This window comes from Lygodium microphyllum, chromosome 17 (genome assembly GCF_053477565.2).
Source record: "Lygodium microphyllum isolate KBCC chromosome 17, Lygodium_microphyllum_v1.1.10, whole genome shotgun sequence".
Taxonomy (NCBI): Eukaryota; Viridiplantae; Streptophyta; class Polypodiopsida; order Schizaeales; family Lygodiaceae; genus Lygodium; species Lygodium microphyllum.
Genome location: NC_141151.1, coordinates 8,841,624 through 8,866,608, shown reverse-complemented (window position 1 = coordinate 8,866,608; position 24,985 = coordinate 8,841,624). Strand labels below are relative to the sequence as shown.

At 43.1% G+C, this 24,985-nt stretch overlaps 1 protein-coding gene and 1 pseudogene across 1 annotated transcript in view; both read right to left on the bottom strand.

Annotated features, from left to right (window-relative positions):
* Window positions 1-23,286, bottom strand: part of LOC148021552 (U11/U12 small nuclear ribonucleoprotein) — a 38,624-nt gene extending 15,338 nt beyond the window's left edge. Inside the window, exons 1-2 of the mRNA XM_087696973.1 lie at window positions 21,410-23,286; window positions 21,221-21,335 (exon numbers count right to left, since the gene is read on the bottom strand). Coding sequence (XP_087553099.1) covers window positions 21,221-21,335; window positions 21,410-23,076 — 1,782 coding nt within the window. The 5' untranslated portion in view covers window positions 23,077-23,286. The remainder of the gene's footprint in view (window positions 1-21,220; window positions 21,336-21,409) is intronic.
* LOC148021553 (uncharacterized) lies at window positions 1,272-2,741 on the bottom strand (annotated as a pseudogene).
* Window positions 23,287-24,985: the final 1,699 nt, after the last annotated feature.

The following is a 24,985-nucleotide window of genomic DNA, read 5'->3' as shown; positions in this document are numbered from 1 at the left end:
GATGTTGTCCATTGACAAGCTGATCAAAGATCCTTGCAAAATCTTCATCATCAGCATATTGTTCCTTCATATCATCAAGCTCATGATGATAAGGAATTGACACAAATGAAATTTGTGGCTTCCTTGACAAAGCATCAGCCACAACATTCTTTTTGCCTTCCACATGCACAATCTGAAAATGGAACATTGACAAAAAGTTTACCCAACGCATATGCTTTTCTGACAGCTTAGTCTGAGTTAAGAAATAACGCAATGTCTGATGATCTGTCTGGACAACAAAATCTGCCCCAAGTAGGTAGTGTTTCCAACAAGAAAGCGCATGAATCACAACCAGCAATTCTTTCTCATAGACCTGCATAGTCTTCTCTGGCCCTCGCAAAATTCTGCTTTCATAAGCCACTACCCGGCCATCTTGCATTAGCACTGTACCAATGCTATTGCCACAGGCATCACATTGGACAACAAATGACTTCCTAAGATCTGGCAGAATGATCACTGGACTAGAAGTCATCTTTTCTTTAAGAAGATTAAAAGGTGAAATCTCTTTCTTTGTCCAAAGGTGAAGCAATCTCTGCAAAATTGCGAATGAACCTCCTGTAGTAAGAACACAAACCCAAGAAGCTTCTAACATCATGGACAGTTTTCAAATCTGGCCATGTTCTAATTGCTTCAACCTTAGCAGGATCCATTCGGACACCATCCTTTGACACTATCCTCAAAAACTGGATTTCTTCCAAGAAGAACTCGCTCTTCTTGCCATTGATAAGCAGCCTATTATTGCGAAGCTCATCAAAGACTGCTTTCAAGTGTTCTCTATGCTCCTGTTCATTCTTTGAAAAGACAATCATGTCATCAAAGAATGTACCAACAAACTGCCTGTATGGACGAAAAATCCTGTCCATCATTCGATTAAATGTAGCAGGAGCATTAATAAGTCCAAATGGCATTACCAAGAACTCATAGAGACCAAACGTGGTCCTAAATGCAGTCTTATGCACATCCTCTTGCTTAATCCTGATCTGATGGTATCCACTCTTCAAATCTATCCTGCTGAAAATTGACACTCCTTCCAAACGGTCAAGGATGTCGTCAATTCTTGGAATGGGGAATCTGTTCTTGATGGTACTTTTGTTCAACGCTCGATAATCTATGCACATGCACCAAGAGCCATCCTTCTTCTGCACTAAGAGCACTGGTGAGCAAAAGGGAGATGAACTTGGCTGAATCAGCCCTTTTTCTAAGAGCTCATTCACCTGGCTCAATATCTCTTTCTATTGGGCTGCACTAACCCTATACGGAGGTCTATTTGGTGGGCTACTGCCTGGCACCAAATCTATTGCATGATCCTCACACCTCTCTGGTGGCAACTGTGATGGTAATGAGTCAGAAAAACAATCACTGAACTGAGACAAGAAAGCAGACCTGTCTCTATCTAACATAGAAAAATTTGACTCATCATTATCCTTGACATCACATGTAAAAATCAAGTACGCAGAAAGATGATTCTTTATTACAGATGTAATGGCAGAAGCCGATACACCAGGTACAAACTCTCCTTTAAGCTTCACATCAAGCACATGAGTCTTTCCCCTATGTTCCAAAATCAATGTCTTGTTAAAGGCATCCATCACACCATGCTTTCTGAACATCCATGGCATTCCCAACAAGACATCACAGCCTTCAAGTGGCATGATATAAAATTCTTCTGCATCAACATAAGACTGTATATGAAGACGCAGCTTCCCAAGAATGGGTGTCACAGACTCTGAGTGACCAGGACATGCCAACCCTGCCTCTGCTGTGTAGCCCATCTCATCTGCTCTAATGCCCAAAGTAGAAGCCAACTCTGGTTAGATAAAGTTTGCCTTAGCTCCAGGATCAAAGAAAATAAGTACATGTTGATCCCTAACTTTACCCCAAGCTCTGCAGAGCTCATTAGCATCCGAGTGTGGCTTGTCTCCCAGCATATCTGGCACTAAACCTGCTGAAGGTTTGGGCTTCTTTCCTTTCGTGTCCTCTTTATCATCATCAGCTGATCTCTTATTCTTGTCCGGACAGTTAGACGCAATATGACCAGTCTGCTCACAGATAAAGCATTTCTTCTCAGCCATTAAAGCCTTTCTCTCTTCAAGAGACTTGCGCACAAAAGGTTTCTTCTGGTCCTTTAGCTGCCGTCCAAAGAACTTGGCTGGCTTCTTCTTGAACTGCCAAGATTTACCTGTGCTTTGAGAAATCTGAGAAACATGTTTACCAAATGGCTTCTTTGCTGAAAATTTTTCAGGTTTGTCCTGTTTAATGCTGCCCCCAAAACCACTTGACTGTCCCAACAATAATGCATTTCCTGTGGTAGCATTCTCAATTAATTGAATCAAAGTGGTGACCTTTGTCTTTGTACAATAATTCCGAAGTTCCTTGGGCAGCCCACAGCAATATTTCTCTATCTGCTCGGTCAATGGCACAACCCTGTAAGAAGTGACTGGAAGCAAAGCCTTCCAAAACTTCTTATTATAGTCTTCCAGATCCTTGCATTTAGATGCATCCAAATTGTGCCAAGCTGACATAACATCGATCTCAAATTCATTGGTCAACCAAGCAGAAGCAAATACTTGCTTGAAGTAAGTCCAAGTAGCAGGAGCCTGTCCTTGCATCAAAAGTGTACTCCACCACTGACTAGCATTGTCCTTAAGGAAAGTGGTAGCTTTCCAGACCTTAGAAGGCTCTGTAAAATTACCTCCTGCAAATGCGGCATCAAACTGCTGTAAGAAAGAGAGTGCCTTAGTCCTATCTTCAAATCCTCAAAAGATGTCAAACTGTACAGCTGCACCACCTTCCTTGTATGGCTTTGGCTTCTCATGAGCCATCAAAGGATCCGTAGGATATGCCTGCAACATAGAAACACTAACATGTGGCATAGGAGTTGCCTGACCACTGACTACAGGCCTTGTAGACACAATACTTGCTTGCTGATTTTGATAACCAGCCATACCAAAAGTGTCCTGTGGCATGCCAAAACTGCCCTGAACTCCCTGAAATCCAGGCTGCATGCCTATATTACCATACATGGGGTTTGGCATAAAACCCTGTGCACCCCCAAACACTGTTCCTGGTACATAAATCTAGTTTCCAGGCGCATAACCAGCCATACTCTGAAATATAGATCCACCTCCAAAGTACCCAGGATGTACAGAGGTCGGTGGGAAAACCTGTGGTAAAGCCTGAAAATTGTTTCCCTGTCCATTTAAACCAACATTTGGCTGCTGTAAAGTGGCGAGCTGAACTTGCAATGCCTGTGTAACTAGCGTCCCTGCCACCTGTTCCTGGACAGTCAGAACCAATCTTGGAGTCTCCATTGACTCCACAAGCTGCCTTGGTGTTTCCACTGAATCTGCAGAATGCTTACCCTTATCCTGGACCTCTACTGAATCCGAAATCTTTGCAGATTGCCCCACTTGCTGTAAAGGAAGGAAGGGCTGCAAAAATGCCAAAAACCTTGGATTCTGCATCACTTGAGTAAACATACTCATAGCAGCAACCAGCTGAGCCTTGAAAGTGTCTTCATCCATAGAAGAAGCCGTAAGAACTTGTGGCTCAACCATAACAGGAGGAGTAACAAACTGTGGAGGTCCAGAAGACTCTCCCACCTCATGAACAACAGGGATCTCCTGTGATGAAGACGCTTCTCTCTGGTGTCTTCCTTTCTATCTACCATGATGCACAATTCTGTGTCTTACACCCAAACAGACCCTGGCTCACTCTTTAGGGAAAAAGTGATTCGATCCCGACAACGGAACCATGTAACCGGCCTCTTCACTGGGAAGGGCGGTAGTGTACAACCAAAATATATATAAATGCTTTCACCCAATTAACAGTCGCCCACATTACCTGAACTTTAAGACACAGAATCAAGAAGCAATACAGGAAGCTAGAATGCTCCTGTTGCCACACAGACACCCTGTTGGCCCCTAAGTTAGGCGCCCCTTGCGGTATTTCTTTATTTTTAAAAAGGAGAAAGTACAATGGGCTGTCTTTCACCTATTCTGGGTGAAATTTGGCAGCATAACAGTACAATTACTGACCCAAAACAAGCTGACCAAGAGGGGAAACTCTGCCCCAGACTGAAACTTCTGGTTGGAATGCAGAATTGACCATTTCAGCTTGCTGTAGTTACTGGTTCAGACCTGTTCTGAGACCTGTCTTCAATTCATACTGTTCCCCATACTGTTCAGCCCACTGTAATTACTGGTTCAGACCTGTTCTGACACCTGTTCTCAGCTCATATTGTTCCCTGCACTGTCCTGCATCATCTGGGCCAAGTGCCCCTTCATTCTGACATCAATTGGGCTTTGAAATAACCTCTGAACAGTCCAGAATCAGTTTCGGTTTAAAGTGCTTGGTGAGGTAACCACCCTCACCTGTCCCTGCTGGGAACTGCAAACAATTGCTCCTGTTCCTGGAGAAAGGAGGCTCTTGCCTCATGCAAAAACAGCATATTCCACACAGCTGTACCTGAATCAGAAGAAAAGCCCTTGATTCTACAGCATAACCGTACTGTCAGGGGAAGAGAGAGAGAGAGAGAGAGAGAGAGAGAGAGAGAGAGAGAGAGTAGGAAGCAAGCTCAGCCCTCTATGCATCATAGACAAGGTAGACCAGCTCTCAAGAGCTCTCCATCTACAGCAATCCATCTCCCTTTCCAAAAAAATGAGTCCCCCCATGCATTGAAACTCGTTTTGTGCTGCCCTCTCTCTCTTTCTTTTGGGAATTTATGCCCAAATTGTGACACATGGCATACATGTAACAATTTTCCTGTTTAAAACTTTCGGTCTGAAATTCTCCATCCTCCGTTCAAAATTTGACCTTGGCACAAACCAGAGGATTAATCCTCGTACAAAAACAAAGATGATGACGCGAACAGATTCTGGGGTCCAAAAATAGTAACTCCCTAAATTTTAGGAGTTGCTTCCATTGCATCCCCACTAGTCTTCTGACCATCTTTGCAGACTATGGCTACATCCAAATCTGTAATGTAGCTCAACTAAAAGTGAATTTCCACTGATGACCCCACATGGACTAATCTCTTGAAGATTTGTCCATCTTCACTTTGAACTAGTCTCTTCCAAGCTAGTTCTTCAACACACTTGTCCATATACACTTTCACAAGTCTCTTCCAGGCTTGTCAATCTACAGTGCCATCAATCTCTTCCAGACTCATACTGGACCTTAACTGTCCAGTCTTGACTCACTAGACATTCCTGTCCGTTTCACAAACTGGCCATGCAACTCAGGCATTTAGATTTCAAGAGGGATCCTTCCAAAAAGAAAAACCAAATAAAATATGTAATAAAGAAATCAACAAAAAGGTAATAGTTGTCACAGTCTTGTGACACAAGCATAGTTACCTGGAACGAGGAACAGGAACGGGAACGAGACCCCGACCCCTTGGAACGGGGGGAACATCCAAGGTCGGGGAACGGGAACAAGGGGAACGGCACATGTCTTAAGTGCCCCAAATATGCCCTGCATGACCCAAATTGCCCCAAAGAATGTCCCCCTAATTGCCCCAATACCCTTCAATGGTCCAAATTGTCCCAAAATTGACTTGATTATCCCCATAGCTCCAAATTGCCTTGAATTGCCCTAATTATTCCAATTTCCCTTGAAATTAGGCAATATAAATGGATGAGTTGTCTTGACACTTTGAATCTTCAACCACAGAGAGAGAGAGAGAGAGTGGTGTGTGCACATTAGACAATGGAGATGGGTGAACATGTGGTAAGAATGTCACACAAGCAAAAAGAAAAAACTAAAAAAAACGTCATTTTTTGGTCAACAGGCTTGGAACGGCCGTTTCAAACAGGGAATGGCAAGGGGAACGGCAGGGAACGACAGGGAACGTTCCCTGGCCGTTTCACCTCCTCTAAGGGTTTGGAACACGTTAGGCCGTTCTTATAGGCTGAAATGGCCATTCCATGTTTCTATAGAAACAAGACAATCACAATGAGTAAGCTATAGCAAGAGAGTAGGGTATACTTGCTGAATTGAACTAGAAGAGTGAAAGTACAACCTAGTTTAGGTCATGAGTTGACCTAACCAACCTTGCACCAACTAACTAGAGTTAGGCTAACTTACTCTAGTTCCTAGTGTCACAAACTTAATGTCTAAAGGCAACGCATTACATTGGCACTTGTATAAGTGTCCACACAACACGAAATACATTGGACATTGCCCAAAATTACCAAACTCTAACACCCCCCTACAATGCTAACGTCATGAAATATAAGAATGATCAATCACCAAAGGGTACTAACTTTAACGACTTTTGAAAAGCCTCAAACTTCTCACGTAGTAATGCTTTGGTGAAAATGTCTACAACATTTTCCTATGTGGATGGGTACATACATCAAGCTGATCTCTCCTACATAGCATCTCTCTCTGACACAATGCTAATGCACCTCAATGTGTTTCAACTTTCATCCGAGCATGAAACACAAGATTTCATGACACTGCAATAGCACTCTGACTATCAAAAAGAATAGGTGTAGTACCCTCCAATGTTGCTAGCCAAATATGCATCAATTTTTTAGCACCATGCACGACGAGCTTGTTTAAGACCATAAAGAGCTTTATGCAACTTGCATACCATGTGCGTTTTTTCTTTAATCTCAAACCCTGGAGATTGGAGCACATAAATATCCTCATGCAAATCTCCATTCAAGAATGTTATAATTAATATCCATCTGATGTACTTTCCCACCATAATGTCCAGCCATCGCAATTACTCCTCATAACCTATGCCTTTCTTCTACACGTAGTCTTTTGCTACCAACTGTGCCTTGTACCTATCAATTGTACCATCAACTTTACATTTGAGTTTGAAAACCCACTTAGTGCCAATGGCCTTTTTGCCAAGTGGTACATCCACAAGATCCCATGTAGAGTTAGTGGCTATGGAGTCTAACTCCTCCTGCATGGCTTGCATCCAATGTACATCTTACTGAGCTTCGTCCAAGGAAGTAGTCTCATCATCATCCAACAATGAGCTCATATAACACATGCTCATCACAATCATTTGCTTCCATTATTTCAGCCAAATGTGGCCCCCTGCATCATGTGTTTCATGGCTAGCAGCCCTTCTAGTACGCTGAGGTAATGGGGCATCCATTCTATTGTCCTGGAGAGTTTATAATAACCATATCGGAACTTTTTTTGCTGCATTTACAGAAGCCCTTTCATGCTGAATTGCTGCCACCACTGCATGTGGCAAACCCTCATCAATACCCTGCTGTTCAGGAGTATATGGAGCAGCAACAGCTTGCTATAACAAATCTGTCCTACCATTTACAGCACGCACGAACTCCAAAGCAAGTGGTAAAAGGCTTTCAAAAACATCACCCATGTCATGTGTGGCTGGCCTTTGAAACTGGTCATGAGAAAATGCTGCCTTTTCAGCAAATATGACATCCCTACTAACAAAAACCTTCTTTTACATGGGTCATACATGCGATAGCCTTTGCTTTCTGAACTATAGCCAATAAAAATGCATTTTACAGCCTTATCATCAAGCTTCCCACAAAGCTCTTTCAGAACATGTGAAGGGAAATGAGAGTGCCCAAGTGATGTACGTAAGGAGAATGGAGTGTGTTCAGCAATAGAGAGTGCAGAGAGAGTGGAGACTTTAGTTGGATGTGTTCCAATGTGGTACACACAAAGAATAAAAGAATGTATTTATACTTAGGATACTGTATACTCACACCCACAAGGGTGCGATCACATGTACAAGTAAATATATACATGGAAAGTGTAGCGAAAGGCCTTTACACCCAACAACCTCCCACTTAAAAGTCTTGAGCGAACCTTTAACCAACTCCCACTAGTCGAATGCAATGCTCATGTTGAGCCTTTGCAAGACTCTTAGTGAGGACATCTACAAGGTTATCTTGTGTTTTGATCTTAGTCACTATGACTAGACCATCACCCAGAACCTCTCTGATAAAGTGATATCGCACATCAATATGTTTGGTATGCGCATGAAACATGGCATTCTTAGCCAATCATATAGCACTCTGGCTATCACATCCAAGTACAGGTGTTTTAGTGGGCAGCCCAAAATCCTTGACCAAACGACCAAGCCAAACAACTTTCGAAGCTTAAGTGGCTGAAATATATTCAACCTCAATGGTAGAAAGAGCTACTATCTTTTGCAATCTAGAGCACGAAGAAATTGCCCCACCAATTAAGGTAAATATATATCCGCTCTTGAGGTACCGGAAGATGCATTTCACTGCCTCCCAATGTGCTTCACCACGATTTGACATAAACCTGCTCACAACTCCCACTGCATGAGCAATGTCAGGTCTAGTGGCAACCATAGCATGCATGAGTGACCCACAAGCTAAAGCATAAGAAACACCCTTCATAGAGCTAGTTGCCTTATCATCTTTTGGGAAATTTTCTTTGCTAAGCTTTAAGGTATGGTGGTAATGGAACACCAAGTGGCTTAGCATCTGCCATAGGAAAACAATCAAGTATTTTGCTAATGTACTTTTCTTGTGAAAAACATAAGAGCTACTGCTCTCTATCTCTCGTCACATGCATGCCCAAAATGTGTTCAGCTTCACCCAAGTTCTTCATGGAAAAGGCTGAATTCAGCGGTCTTTTTAGTGCATTAACTTGGCTCTTATTCTTACCAGCAATAAGCATATCATCCACATAAAGCACAAGGATAATAAGGCTTCCATAATCAACCTTCTTTGTATATAAACAATGATCTGCATTGCTTCTTTTAAACCCATGTGAGAGCATGAACACATCAAATTTCTTATATCAATGTCCAGAGCCTGTTTTAAACCATACAAACTTCTCTTAAACTTGCACACCAAATGCTCCTTTCCTGCATAACAAAGCCCTCTAGTTGTTTCATGTACAATATTCTTCTAAATTACCATGCACGAATGCAGTTCTAACATCCATCTGATCAAGCTCAATATCCATAGATGCTACAATAGCGAACAATACCCAAAGAGTGGTCATTCTAACAACAAGTGAAAAGGCTTCCTGAAAGTCAATCCCCTTTCTGTATATAACCCTTAGTGACAAGCCTAGCTTTGTATTTGGGTTTACCATCCACACTTGATTTTATAAACCCATTTGTTAGAAATAGCTTTCCTATCTTTGGGCAATGGAACCAAATCCCAAGTATCATTCTAATACAATGACTTCATTTCTTCCTCCACAGCTAGCTCCCACTTTTTCTTTAACTCACATGATAATATCTCTTTATATGTGAGAGACTCATCCTCATCTATGAGTAAAATGCAGCCCAAAGAGGGATCAAACCTCTGTATAGGTCTCCTCACACATGTAGACCTTCTCACCCAATGATTTGTGATATCAGGCAATGGATCTACATCTAAGGGAATATCAATGACCTCATTATTTGGCTGCTAAACTGCATTTTCAGGTTGCTGTAATTCATTTTCAACATACTGATTTTGTTGCCCAAACTGATTTTCAGCATCCCTTTGCTGCCCATTTTCATCTGGCTCAATTTTCAGTGGCTGATGGCTATTCAAGTGGATTAAAAAACACACTGATTATCAAAACCAGCATCGAATGGAGCTAAATTTTCAGTGGCTGATGGCTGTTCAAGTGGCAGATCATGCTGAAATTTCACTTTCTTTTTATCTAAATCACTAGATGTTGCATTTTTCAGCAGGTTTAATTCATTAAAAAACTAGAAGCTCCACTATCAACCAACCAAGGCCTCTCAAAAGACAAGGCAACCACTGAAGAAGGCTCCTCCAACTAAACAATATGAAGGAATACTTACTCATTAGTAACCGCTAGAGTAAAGGTAGAAGGCTCGGATGTTTTAGCTCCATCTTTCACTCTCAAATGAAGGTGAGGATACTTCTTCCAACATTTCCCCTCTAGATGTGTTCCCTTGCCACAATATGGGCATTTAGGCTTTTCCGAGTCAGAGTCAAAGCTTGAAGAACTCTCTTCTTCTTTAGCCTTTGACTTCCCTTTCTTCTTCTTCCCCCCTCCCAGACCTGCAACAAAAGCTTTAATGGAGGCGGATCCACTATTGGCAACCTCTTGGGCACGCTTGTCATGCTCATATGGGTTAAAGCAAGCACCTAGGACTTGGTGCCAAAGGATTAGCTAGTTTTTATGTAGCATGCAATTTCAACAAAGCATGGATGATTACTCACTCTATGTTAGATGCACAAAAAATAGAATGGCGGTTATTGTTCTTTATGTTGGTGACCTAATCATAACAAGTACACTTGAGAAAGAGATTGCAGAAGTGAAGCATGCACTGCAAGCTCCTTCCATAAAAGCCTTTCACAAATCCTCAATGTAAAAGGGTTGGTATAGAAGACATCAAACCAAGGAGATAGCACAATCTATGATCTATCAATGATCCAATGGTGGGATCCTCCAAAAGATAGGGGATAGGGTGGGTAACAAACTCCCAAAGATCGAAGGTATCAAGGATACACTCGACCTTACACGAGATTACCATCAAGCCGGTCCTCTTTGAATAAAGAAGGGAGTATGGACACCTGTATAGAGAGTGCCATGAATGGCATATGAAGGCCAGCAAAACAGGCCTTCTGTGAAACATAGAGAGAACGGGGAGGAGAGAGTTCCTGAACAAATGGGCTAGGTGATCTCCGTTCTTTAGAATCCATGCAATAAGCTCGTTGCCATTCAAAGGAGTAATGAGAAAGCTCCTCCTTTGTATTGTCAAGGCCAGGAAGTCAATGGTAAGACATCTTCAAAATCCTCCGAGACAACCACATGAAATTTGCATTTTGGCGATGGACAGCCCCAAAATAGGAGAAAATGGCTACACGATCGTAGGGAAGTTGATGTAGAGGGTCCGCCTAGGGGAGAAATACTATCATCTACACAAAGAAGTTGTCACCTTCAAGAAGAAAGCTGTGTTTCAACAAAATGCAAATGTGGATAGCATCCTCTACAAGAATTAGGGACTCTGTGTCTCTCTCAGACAATGATACCATGCTCTGATACCATGTGAGAGTGCGCAACAGAAAGAAAGAGAAACACAAAGACAAAGGAACAAAGAGAGACTGCAAGAAAAGAAGAATAAAATCCGCACTGGACAAGAAAGAATGCTAATATAAATAGGAAAGCAAAGGGAGACTGATCAATCCCTGCACACAACCCGTAGCATCAATAAGGGCACCAAAAATACCCAAATATGGCCAACTTACCTCAAGGGAGGCCATAAATGTTGGCCGATCAGCAATAAATGCTGGTCAATGACAAATTCAATGCCAAAAAATAGGGGTGACCCTAGAAAAAATCCTAGATGACAATAACAATGTCCGACAAGTGTAGGCAGACTATGGAAAGCAGTAACTGCCCGGGAAATGCATATAAAATCCCGACAATAGGAGAAAATGCACCGAAAGACAATAAACTAAGTCCTCTAGAATGAGCTACCTCCTCCATCAAAACAAGTGACAAACATGTCAGAGCTCCTAAAGTCCTTGTCTGACTCGAACTGAGGTTCACAAGCAGGAGATAAGGCATGATTAACATGACAGCTAACACCTCAAAAATGACCTAAAAGCCATGCTTATTGAAGGTAGAAATAGACAACAAGTTCTTTATAATGCCAAGCACAAACAATACATCTAGAAGCATGAAGTCTGAACTATCTGCAGCATTAATAATGACTATCCCAATGCCACAAACATCATAACCATTTGTTGTTCACACATACGACACACTTCCCAACAAGGGTTGAATGCAAAGAAGTAAACAAACACTTCTTGGAAGTGATGTGCTTTGAAGCACCACTGTCAAAATACCATGTTTATTGCATTTCAGTAGCATTAAATGCAAAATCAATCATAGAAGAATCATGACTACATGTGAGAAATGCATAATCCTCCTCTACCAAGTTGGCTAAAGTATCACCATCTACTGATCTACTTGCCGATGCCTCTTGGACAATCAAACCGGAGTCTTTCTTCTTCTCCTTGGCCAATCTCCTTCTCCGACAGGAAGACCACCTGAAGAATGATGATGACTGAATGAGAGGAGGAGTCTTTCTTCTTCTCCTTGGCCAAAGGCAGGGAATCCATGGTCACATATGTTCAAAGGCATTTTTCACAGGATAGTCTTGTATGCTATTGCGAGACATCGTTGACAAACACTGAGATCTGTTACGACTCTTCTCTATTTTCAGGAGATGGTACAACCGACATTGACCTCGAGTTCTCTCCGAGGCACCTTGGTGGTGGCTTGATCACCCACTACTTGGGTATACATGGTTCTATCCTGATGGTTCTTTGTTGTATATGATTATCATTGTCTCATTGTATTGTATCGGATCACACATGATCTAAGAGAGGTGTTGGCAGTCTAGTCAGCTCATGTGTGAGTCTAGGCTATGCTTGATATTACTAGGTATTTTAGACATTTTATAGTGGTCATTTTAGTGATTATTTAGGCATTTATTGCTAACCGACCAATGCCATACTTGGCATATTTTGGGTCTATTAATTCAGTGGCTCCTCCTCCTCTCATTCAGTCATTATCATTTTTCAAGTGGTTTTTCTATGGAGAGAGGAGCCGATGCCGGTGCCCACACAGCCAACGACTCATTGTTGTACGCATAATTCTCATGTATATGGATTCCATTTCCCAAGCACATCTAAGTTCCCTTCCGTTGCAATGTTTTTTTGTTCTTTTTGTTTCCTCTCTCTTTCGTCTTGTGCTCAGCAATCTATTTCAGCACTTGTCTATGCTTCCATTATTACACCACTTCTGACATTGCTGCCCTTCCTCCCCTCAATGACAACATCAAAGAGATGTAAAAACCAAGATACAACTCTAGAAGGGAATTCAATGTGATGTTCACCAATTTAGCATCCTAAATAATCTCATCAACATTGAACAGGTACTAGTGTGCCCTTTTCACTGACAATGCTATCAAAGAAAGTGCTTGAGCATCCTTCGAATCCCATTTCCTCTAATCCTCCATAGGAAGGGGAGGAGGGGGCAGTAGTAGCAATAGCACCAACAACCTATCCTCCACCGTGTGTCTGAGCTGCGAGACGTCCTGGTTGCTGCAAGTCACCTATAACATAGTCCCACAAGCCCTTCACAACAAGAAGGTTGTGGATCATAAAACTCCACAACACATAGTTGGAGTCATCAAGCTTGTCCTCCTGAGTGAGGATACCAAGGAGCTGCTCTCATCATTATTCCCCTAACATGCCATGCTGTCGGGAATAAGCAAAAATCTGCAGCCAAATACTTTGATGCTAAAGTATTGTGTGTGTACTCCTTAGAGTACCAGAAATCCCTTCGGATTATTAAACAAGTGCCAAACTATCACATAAATGCCAAAGTGTGCACAATGTCACTTCAAATAGCACTCAGCAACAATAATAACAGAAATGCACTGCTTTATACCGCTGTAATACACTTGCCTCATAATGTGTTCCCTCCAAAACTGTTCAATTTGACTGTAGCAGCAATTAAACGCTGCTACACCACTATTTTTCTACCTTGGATGCATACAAGGCAAAAGCCCCAAATTTCTTCTTGAAATTTCAAAGAAATTGAGGAAATTTTTACCTTGCCACTCGAATTTCTGTAGAATTCCAGCTCGGGATGCATACCAACAGGGAGCAGAGGCTGGAATCTACTTCGAAATGCATGCCGAAGCTTCCATGCCAAAAAGCCCCAAATTTGTTGCACAAATCTAGTGGGAATCGTCCAATGTCAGCTTCCTCAATCTCATATCGCATGCAGGAGACCAATTTGGTTGAAAGCCCCAAATGTTGGGTGCCTCAGGATGCATGCGCAGACTGCATAAGTGCCTTTGTTGTTTGCTGGCTGACTGGGTGGGGACAGCAGGAACAGGGTGTCACAAGTAGGCAGAGAGAAACAGATAACAGCAGCAGCAAACAAGCATCAGTGGGCAGCACTGGCAGCACCAAACAGAGCAGGCGGCAAAGAAGATACAGAAGGCAGCAAGGGGGCTGCTAACATGATGCAGGTGGCCGCACAAGGAGCAAAAGCACACTGGTGGAGGCGGTGACAAACAGGCAGCAACAAACATAGGGTGGCGGACTAGGCGCAAGGGGTGCAGACAGTACTGCAAAGGGGCAACTGGGCAGCAGGTGGCGGCGCGCTACTGGAGCACGCATCAGGGTGGCACATAAGGCAAAAGAAGCGCAAGCCAGATTTACAAGCTGGTGCAGGTAGCAAAGGCGGTGCTGCGACACAGTTGGCAGCCAGAGCAAGCACAGGCAGCACCTACAGCTTCAAAGGTGACAGGCTGAAGCAGGGCTGCGGCGCTGTGGGGCTGATGAGCTGTGGCAGGCAATAGGCCATTGCAACCGCAAGCCGCACTATTGCAGCTATGGTGGCTACTCTCGCAGCCAGTGGTGGCAACACGTCCAGATCAAGCTGTCTCAATTGTGCGAGCAGACCAATCAACTTGTGGCTCTTCCTCTTCCTCGGGTTGAGCACCAATTGGTTGCAACAAGATCTTGGCAGAGCAGCATCGGCTAACGATGGCTCTTCAAAATCCGCGCATAGAAGCTGCTCTAATACCAACTATGAGAAAACAAGACCAATGGAGGAGAGAGAAACAAGACGATGACAATGAGTGAGTTGCAACAAGAGTAGAGTGTACTTGCTAAATTGAATTGAAAGAGTGAAAGTACAACCTAGTTTAGGTCATGAGTTGAGATAACGATCCTTCCACCAACTAAGTAGAGTTAGACTTGTTAGCGAGTCCATCTCCCGGACAGGCAGGCGCCACGTGGTAGGTAGTCGGCCAGGTACCACGTGGCCTGCAATCGGACTGCAGCAATTGGCTGCATTGATTGCAGCCGGCCTGCATTCTTTTGGCCATTATTTTCAGCCTATTTATAGGCTTTGTCTCCAGCAATCTCAGTTAGTTGTCCCCCACAGATTTCACGCTACAAACCGTGGAGACTGCCCTCAGGGCTAACGGAGACCGAGATCTTTGAGGTGGAGACATACGCAAATATCCTCTCTACCCCTATATAATTCTACATCCTTATACAGCATTCTTCATTGCAGATTTTCTGTGTTTCACTCTCTTTCTCTCTCTCTATTCACTCTTTGTCTTGGTCATTCGCTTTTGCATTGCTTTGCTCTAACATGGTATCAGAGCACTGAAGGATTGACCAAGGATGGACTCATCTGAAGAGTAGATTTCAGTGCACACAAGGCTGCGTTTTCAGCGTTCAGGTGCAAGCAAGTGGGCTGCCCATCAAAACAAGGCTGAGGCGAGCATGGGCCTGCGAGAAAGGAGAAGATTTGCTGAAGCTGCTGCTGTTTTTTGCTGTTAGAGAAGGAAGAAGGCTGTGTTTTGGGCCTTCAAGTGCAGATCTTACCTTTTCATTGCCTCCGGCGGGTAAAGAAGGAGCAGAACGAGCGAAGCATAACCCTAGCATGCTGTATTTTCCCAATCAAAGGGGGCTGCTCTTTGTGTTTTGTACAGGCATTGTAGGTGAAGATGTCTTCTAAGGCCGAGACAGTTTTTCATGCAATCATGGACCAAAAGGTGCCGGTAATCACTTCTGAAGACATGGCGATAACTCTTCTTTCACAGTTACCGCCTCACTTCACTGGTTTTTATTCCGCCTTGATTGCTTCACGGCAGTCTAAGACTCTTCGGTGGGAAGTGTCGGTTCCTATGGTCTTGGACCAAGCGAAGTAACTAAAAGGAACCAATGCTTCGAAATCTATGGCCTTGGTTGGTTAGTCCTCTCAAAAGAAGGGGAAGGACCAAAAGGAGCAGGAGGACAAAGACAAGGAGTCTACTTGTCACATTTGTGGCAAAACAAGTCACTGGAAGAAGGATTGCCCCGACAAGGAGAAAAAGGAGAATGAAAAAAAGGAGAAATCTTCAAAGGATTCCGAAGCAATGGCTACTCCCTCATCAACTGCTTTCCTCCATTTGGAGGTGGTTGAAAATTCGACCCTGACAACTTTTAATGCTGCGTTGACGGTCCCGCACACTCGGGAGTGGATTGTAGACAATGGTGCCTCCCGGCACATGACTCCTTCAGCAGATGTTGCTCATTTGTGGCCTTCCCAAGGTCAAATTCTCATTGGCAATAGTTCGTATATACCTATGCAGGGACCGGGCAATATGCATCTTATTCCAGATGGACGTGGTGGTGCTCATACCTCCGAGGTACTTTATGTGCCAGCTTTGGGGTACCATCTGCTTTCAATGCACAAGATTTGTGCCCTCGGCCTTTTGGTCAAATTTGATGCGGATTCTTTTCGGATTCTTAATCGAGAATCGAGACAAGTTCTTTCTTCATGTTATAAGGAGAATGGAGTCTACAAGTTGCGGTCTTCTTCTACCTTGCCTTCTCTTCTTCTTACCTCGCAAGCTCATTCCGAGCTTTGGCATGCTCGGTTTGGCCACCTCAATTATGATTACCTTTGGAAGGCGTCAAAGAGACAACTTGTTGGAGGATTGCTAGATATTGTGGTGAGGCAGCAACCTTGTGTATCCTGCATCCGTGGGAAGCAGATTCGTAATGTTGTTCCCAGCGAGGCTTTGAGGCGGTCTTCAACACCCTTAGAGCTTGTTTCTACCGATCTTTGTGGATCGATAAGGATGGAGTCCCTTAGAGGAAGCTTGAATTTCATGCTAATTGTAGATGATTACAACAGGATGACCTAAGCTACTTCTTGAAGCTGAAATTGAAGGCTTTCTCCAACCTTAAGGATTGGTTGCTCTTTGAGGAGAACCGATCGGGCCAGAAGCTGAAGACCTTACGATCGGATAAGGGCAGAGAATTTGTTTCTAATGAGTTTGCTCGTTTTTGTACAGACCATGGTATTCACCAAGAGTTTGCCAATACAAACACCCCTCAGGAGAGGAGCATCTTGGAGAGGAAGAATCGCAGTGTGATCGAGATGGCCCATACCATGATGGAGCATAGTCAAACCCCTCAGTGTCTATGGGTTGAGGCTGTGGCTACTACAGTTCACATCCTTAATCATTTCCCTACTTCCACTATTATTGATATGACTCCTTATGAGGAGTACTTTGGGTCCAAGCCAAATGTTTCTTATTTCAAGGTTTTTGCGTATGATGCTTATGTTCACATCTCGAAGACACAGCGTGACAAATTTGAAGCGGCTTCCAAAAGACAGGTGTTTGTGGGCTATAGCTCGCAATCTCAAGGCTACCGATTGTATGATCATGTTAAGTGAGATGTCTACACGATCCATGATGTTCGGTTCGTGGAGGTTCCAGCCCCATAGGGGGTTGAGGAACACCTTGTTCTTGGAGATCCTGGTGATAGTTGGGACCCAGTGATTGTTCCTCTGGAGCCTGTGCCTCTTGAGGACTCTTCTTCGGATAAGGAGCTTAGTTCCCAGCCACCGGATTCGCCGATTGCTCCCCCACAATCCATGGACCTTCTAGAAACTTCAACAGATAGAGAGCGATAAGGCGAGATCCGACCTCCTCGTTGGGCTTGTGACACTCTTCATGATGCAGGGATTAAGGGGGTCCCTGAGGAGTGGTAGCCGCAAGATGGCCCGCGGCCTTCTCAGAGGAACCAAGCACACCACACTAAGCTTGTTTTCACTAATTATTATTTGATGACTCGTGTCATGCAGGATCGGGAGCCCACTTTTGTGAAGGAGACTTTACAGTATGATCATTGGCGGAAAGCAATGGAGCAGGAGCTAGAGTCGATTGAGAGGAATGGCGCTTACTATCCCATGCAAAAGCCTCCTCATAAGAAGATCATTGGAGCCAAATGGGTTTTCAAAACCGAGTACCGCAGTGATGGCACATTGGACAAGCACAAGGCCCGCCTTGTTGCTAAAGGTTTTGCACAAAGCTTAGGCATTGATTTCCATCATACTTTTGCCCCTACAGCTCAGATGGCCACTATTCGTGTAGTTCTTGCCTTGGCTAGCCACAAGAGATGGCTAGTTTATCAACTAGATGTGAAGTTTGCCTACTTGAATGTAGGAGGAGATCTATATTAAGCAACCTCCAGGCTTTGGTTTTTCTTATGATAAGGTGTACACGTTGCGGAAGGCTCTCTATGGCCTTAAGCAGGCTCCCCGTGCTTGGAATGAGAAGATTGACTCGTTCCTCTAGGAGAAATTAGGGTATCGGCGTTCCAAAGCCGACCGCCGATTGTATGTACACATCTCAGGTGGAGGTCATGTGTTGTTTGTCCTTTATGTGGACAACTTGATTGTGACAGGTGACCATATTCAGAAGGTCAAGCAAACGAAAGCAACACTTCATAAGAAGTTTGAGATGATGAACATGGGACTTCTTCACTTCTTTCTAGGTCATGAGATCCATTAGACTCCGAGAGGAATCTTTATTTCCCAACAGTGGTATATTCAAGAACTCTTGGCTACATGTGAGATGGAGGGATGCAAGTCTCTTACGACTCCTATGGACCCGAATTGAAAGGCTACCGCTTATTCCGATTCTCCCTTGGCGGATGCTTCCCGTTATAGACAACTGGCTTGTTCATTGATCTAGCTTCTTAATTCTCGTGTTGACTTTTGCTATGCTATAGGTATTCTGGCCAGGTTCATGAGTGAACCCAAGATGGTGCATTGGTAGGCTGCTCTGAGGATTTTGCGGTTCCTACGTGGAACTCTTGATTTTGGGATCTATAATCTTGCTGGTACAAGTACTACGCACTTGGTCCTTATAGGTTGGAGTGATTCAAATTGGGCTAGTGATCTGGATCATCAAAGGTCCACCACAAGTTATTGTTTTACCTTGGGTGGTGGTGTTGTTTCCTAGAGCAGCAAGAAGCAACCTACCATTGCCCTCTCTTCAACAGAGGCAAAGTATCAGGCAACGTCTTCTACTACATGTGAGACATTGTGGCTTCGCAGGCTTCTGGAGGAGCTTGGCTGCCCACAGACAAGTCCTACTATTCTACAGTGCGATAATGAGAGTTGCATTGCCTTGGCCAAGAATCATGTGTTTCATACTCAGACGAAGCATATTGAGATCTAGTACCATTTCATTCGAGAAAAGCTTTGCTAATGTTTATCATAAGCTTGGTTGTTTTCATTGCAAGCATTGCCATTTCTTTATAAGTCCTACCCCCTCTTAAGCATCAAGCAATGCTCTAAATTTCTCTGGCTCTACTAAACTTAAAGGAGCCTCAACAAAAGTCAATTCTAACTAAAAAGCCTAAAGGTAAGGTTGCAACAACTAAGGTGAATCTACTAAATCACCCTCCTCCATCCTCTTTGCATCCATCAATGAATACATCTAAAACTTCACTAGATAGCGATGGAAAACTCTCCTTTATCTTCCTTTCCTTATGTGTGGAAGTCTATTCTAGGATCAAAATCTCATACAATACCTCAACTTCAAATGAAAGCTCATCAAGCAAATCCTCTAGCACATCTCCTTGAGAGAGTCTCAAAGACTCATATGAAATACATTATGGATCTTCCAATGATCCAATAGCCTTAATCTATGAGCTACTTTCTTGATCTTCTATAAAACCTTTCTAGCACACGAGTCTCCAACCATGCTCTACAAATTCTAATGTTCTATGATGACATCCAAATATTCTCTATGGCTGCCTCTCTGAAGATATGCAATTGCATAGAGAAAACACAGAATGTATGAGCACAACCAAAACCCAATGCACTCAGACAAAAATGCACAATGCAAAAAGGAGAAAGAAGAGTATCTATTAAACAAATGCATGTTTTAAATGTATGAGTGAAGAAGATGATACATTTGGAGATGCTCAAGGATCAAAGATGTCCAACAACAATTGACTCTCGTGTGAGCAAGCGAAGGGAGAGTAATGAGGAGTGACATTCTCCATGTACGGATTTAGAGTGTAGCAATACCATCAAATTTGATGTGGATGCAGTAGACTGGAACTGAGGGTGATGTCACACAATAGCCAAGGGCCAACTAGTAAAGACAATAACTGAATTCTGATCTCAATGATGTTGAGACTCATCATGAACTGCTGGAATCAGCAAAAGACAGATCATGGAGAGTCTGCAGCAAGTCACCAGCTAAGAGAAGATGAGATGCAGCAGCTGATCAAGTCCAGATGGCTGGAAAGCCTCCAAACATGATGCAGCAGCAGCCAATGATGGGCAACTAGTCCAAACACAGCAAAGAAAGCTACAAGCAGGCTGGCGACAACTAGAGGACTCAAAAAAAATCAGGGGGGACACGATGAATCATGGTGTGCACATTGAACTTTTTTGCAGAACCATATGGATCTATAAGAAGGCTCTTGTCTCATGCAAAAAGCAACTGTCTTGCTTTTTGCATGAGACAACTATACTGCATAGTTCCCATGCAATCCCACAATGTTCCTCTCAAAAAGAAAGGGATTTCTTGCAATGAAACTGTGAGAACATCACTTACTTCACAACAAAATTGCCCAAAAAATGCACTAGGCTTGAGACCTCAAGATAAAGGATCTCAGCCTGTAGTGCTGTAATAACCTATTTTTCTGATATTTAGTTCAAAAGAGAGCAGCTTACCTTGTTGTGAACAAACTTATGAAGCTACCCAATGGATTCCCGTGCCAAGAGGAGAAGATTGGCTGCTATCTACACTCCATCCGAGCTGATAGTTCATATTTCATGGCTAAAACCTGCAATTTCTGCATCAAAGAAGAGAAGAATGGGTGTCTCTAACCTTGGGCTGCTCTGGATCTAATAGACCCAGCTCTATGGTGAGTAGTTATTGGTGAGCCTGTTAAGTTTCTTGGTATACTTTGGTGCATTGACCTATTCCTAATTGTTATATATGAATCCCTTCAGCTAGTTATTATCACCTGGGTGACAGGTAAGAGGGCTACATACATGGCTTCTTTCTTGCAAAATGACAGAAACACAGCACAGAACCTTTTCTTTACTGACAACAGCAAAGAAAACAGAAAACAGAAATACTGTAAAAGATCACAGACAGAACCCTATAGCATGCTTTTGCTTGGAGGCCTCTTCCCTGCCACACTACCAGTGAAAGTCCTTTCATGAAAACTTCCCTAGAAAACATCCTCTGGATCTGGTGCAGAAACTAAGAGTGTGCAAATTATTTTTTGTTTTCCCGATTCAAGTTGACAAGACAGTTCTGGCAAAACAACAGTCACTTTTAGGGGAGCAGAACAAGGAAACATGGCGACTCTGGATTTCAAACCTGATTCTGTGGCCGCTGCCAAACAAGCCCATCATGCTCCAATACTGCTCTGTAATCTATACGAGTTGCTCGCACTTCTGCAGCCTTTTTAACAAGAGAGTCATGCATAGCTGACCTGTAATAAAATGAATCCAATCAAAAGCATTCCCAGGCTTCACCTAGTATTTTCTGGAGTGGAAAATAACTTGCCTTTGAGATGGTAAGACAGTGAAGAAGAAATCCTCAGCTTTCCTACACTGCTCCAAGGCAGATTGCTGCTGAACAGCAGCAAGTGCTGCTGCTATACGCTTCAAACATAAAAGTCCTTCACCAATAACTGCATCTTCAGTAAGTCTCTCAGAATATACTGTTTCTGCACACAGGGAAGGTCCATTTTCCTCTTCTTCTCTTTCAGTTGACACGGCCATATTTTCCAAGTTGGCACTTGAAACTGGTTTATCTAAATCCACTTCATTACCACCACAATTTTGGAAAACAAGGCTGTATGCAGCATTTTCCAGTGCCTGCTTGTACATATCTAAGACCAGATTACTGCTAACTTTTGCATCACAAAAAGAGGAGAGCTGGGAAGACAGCCATCTACCACTAACAAAGAGGACATTGAATTTTATCATCTGTAATACCGAAGAGTTGCCATCATGATGGAAATTCTCTGATGATAAAGTTTTTCTAGCTTCTCGCTGAACTGCTCTCAAGCAAAAAACCAGCAGAACAAGAATGTGGTTGGCTAAGGCCGTTCCACGTACTATACATGATCCTAAAAGCCACTTTTTGAGGTCAGCATGTTTCACTCTCGCTACACCAACAGCTGCTTGAAGCAGGGGGGAGCTTAATTCAAAAGGAAAATCTTTCCAAGACTCGATCTCTTTTTTGATAAGCCAAAATGTAGATGGCAATATTGGCTTACAATCATCAATACATCTTTTACCATCTTCCTCTGAAAATAATTCTGTCCATTCTTCTTGTGCGGCAAAGGCTGGCAAAGTTGTCGCAACAGTCCTTGACAGATCTCGCACTGTACAAGCCTGCACTACACCAGGAGCATCATCATAAAAGAAGGCATTCGAATTGCTGTAACTATCCTTGCACTTTTTCAGCATATCATGGAAAAGATTGTCAAGATCATTGGAGTTCCTGCCACCTTCATTGCGAGCTTCCACTTGTTTGCGATCCTCACTGTATACAGACTTTGGCCCTGTATCTATTTCACGGCTAGAAGATCCATAAGAATTTCCTACCACACGACCTTCAGATTCTGAATGAGATGGTTCCCTGGAGGTTGTGGCAGCCATTTGCAGTTCTGAATTTGGCCCTTTAACTAGCAAAGAGCTAGGCTTAAGCTTTGCCAAATCAACAATTTGACGCACAGTCTGCTTTGTCTGTGTAATAAGCCCTCGCAAATTGGAAATTAAGGCAGTCAAGTCTATCTTGTCTGCCTTAGCAACTCGAACCTGATTATCTGGATGAGGTCCACCAATCTCGACATTGTATGGAAAATGTGCGGACCCAGGGGGATCCTGCGAGCCTGGTGTGTGGGTATGTTCCGGAACCAAAAGAGCGTTGTAATTTACACTGTAGCCATTCTGCACTTGACCGAATGGCTGGCTTAGGTTGGGACCTGTTGGCAGTAAGTTGCCAGTGCCAGTGCCAGTAACTCTATAGCCAGGCACGGGGGCTGGCTGCACCATTGGAGGTGGCATTCCTCCGGAAAAGCTCCAGTTGCTTGGTGGCACGAAAGAAGGTGGTTGGCCGAAGAGTGCAGTTTGATTGTTTGAAAATCCGGGAGTCGCATGGTGAGGAGGTAGAGGATCAGGCCCGAGCCCCGGCACAGAAACATGACCTGGTACTTGCGACATCGCCTCAAGCTATGAAGACGCACAGGTACGACAAAGGTAGGCGCGCTGGAAAGAGCTTATGATCACCGAGAACAGTAAATGCGAGAAAAAACCCTAGCCATTCCAGCAGCCACGCATGGAAGCTTCGCATCATGCACGATCGACACTGCTCTCTCTCTTTCTTTTTCTTTCATGAAGATAAATTGAATTAAGTGGCAATATTTACATGAGACCATCGGATCGGATGTTATTGGTTAATACATCGTCTTTCTCTCTGAATACTTTTAAACTGCTCGATCTCTACAAGGTAACATATCCAAATTCTGCACACTACTATCAGTAGTCATAGTAACATTCTAACACTCTCTAATGATTAGCTCAGAGTCTCCATTGGATAGTTCATTTGAACCTTCTTAACCAGAGCAGGAATGTATGCAATGCTACCATTATATTCTCACAGTCCCAATATGTGAATCAAGCTCTTCATTGATACTCTTATGAAGAGGAGAATGGCCAAGTATTGATGAAACCGTTAGTAATACTAGAAATTCAAGACAACCAAACCACTATCAATCATGTCAGCAAGTCTTCCTTCTTTTGGATGGGAAGTTGCAGTGACGTTTGCTTTGCTTGTTTCATCAAGTCCTTCATCGAATGCTTTTGCATCTTCACCTTCAATCTCATTAATGCCTTGCTTGCTGAAAATTCTAAACCCAAGGCAAATAGTGGGAATACTATGCCAAATTTAGCCTATTGTCTCTACCTGACCAAGCTTACTAACAAAGCTCAAACCACTGAGTTTGATTGGGCCGATCCAACTAAGCCCAATCCAACTAAGAGATAGCCACTAATGACCGGCTAGCCAACACATGCAAAAATTATCCACCCCACAATTGCTAAGACTATCACCACCACCATCTCAAAAATAAATCATAATTCAAGCAAAAGCACATGATATTTGGATTTATTGTTTAACATAATAAATATATTATCCTTTTTAATCAATCAATGTTGGCATCTCCACCATATAACACCCTTTCACTCATTAAGCCCTTTGCATGAAGACCCATAACTCCCTTTGCTAGTACAACCAACATAAGTTCTACAAAGCTGATGAAACAATCTCCCGCAGCTAACAGAAATAAGTGCTAATTCCACAATGAGCACTTTGATGCTTCCAAATACCTCCCTTTACTCCAAACTTGTCATTGATATATCCTACAATTTTGTTTCCTTCATAGCACCTACTCTTGCTCTTTTGATAATAATCTCTTTTTGTCCTCCTGCTTTCGATTTTCATGCAACATGACCTAGTAGAAAACTCCTTTGAAAATATACTATGTGCTCAATCATACATATGATTTAGGAAGATATGCAAATCAAGACCATGCGATGCAATAAAAGAAGCGATGCTCCATACAAAAAACATGGATGCACTGGAAAATAGTGCATAGCCTATCTATGTATGCGCGTACATCATGCAAGTTGCAAGCATTGTTCCTTGATTATATTAAATCCTTAACCTCACCTCCCAACACTCGGCAAAGAAAATATTATACTCCGCTCCACCCACCCAAATATCTCACAATCACTCAAGAAATATATTGTCCTCAAGATGTTGACCAAGAAATTAACCCATCTCACAATTGGTGGCATCCTTCACAACTCTCAAACTCACCCAACCTCCTTTCCCACTCAACCAGATATTCCTAACTCAGTGATGAATTTCCCAACTCTTGTGCATGCAAGAAACAGTGTGTGTTCAATGAAAGGTGCTCTCTCAAGTGCATGTGCAACTAAGATTTATTGCATATAGTTACAGCAGGCCTCATGCCGTGCTAGTGCTCAATGGTGGTGCAAGTTGTGTATCGACCCAACCCATGGCATGGATGTATTTAATAAAATTAGGAGACCACCCCCGAGCTACTAG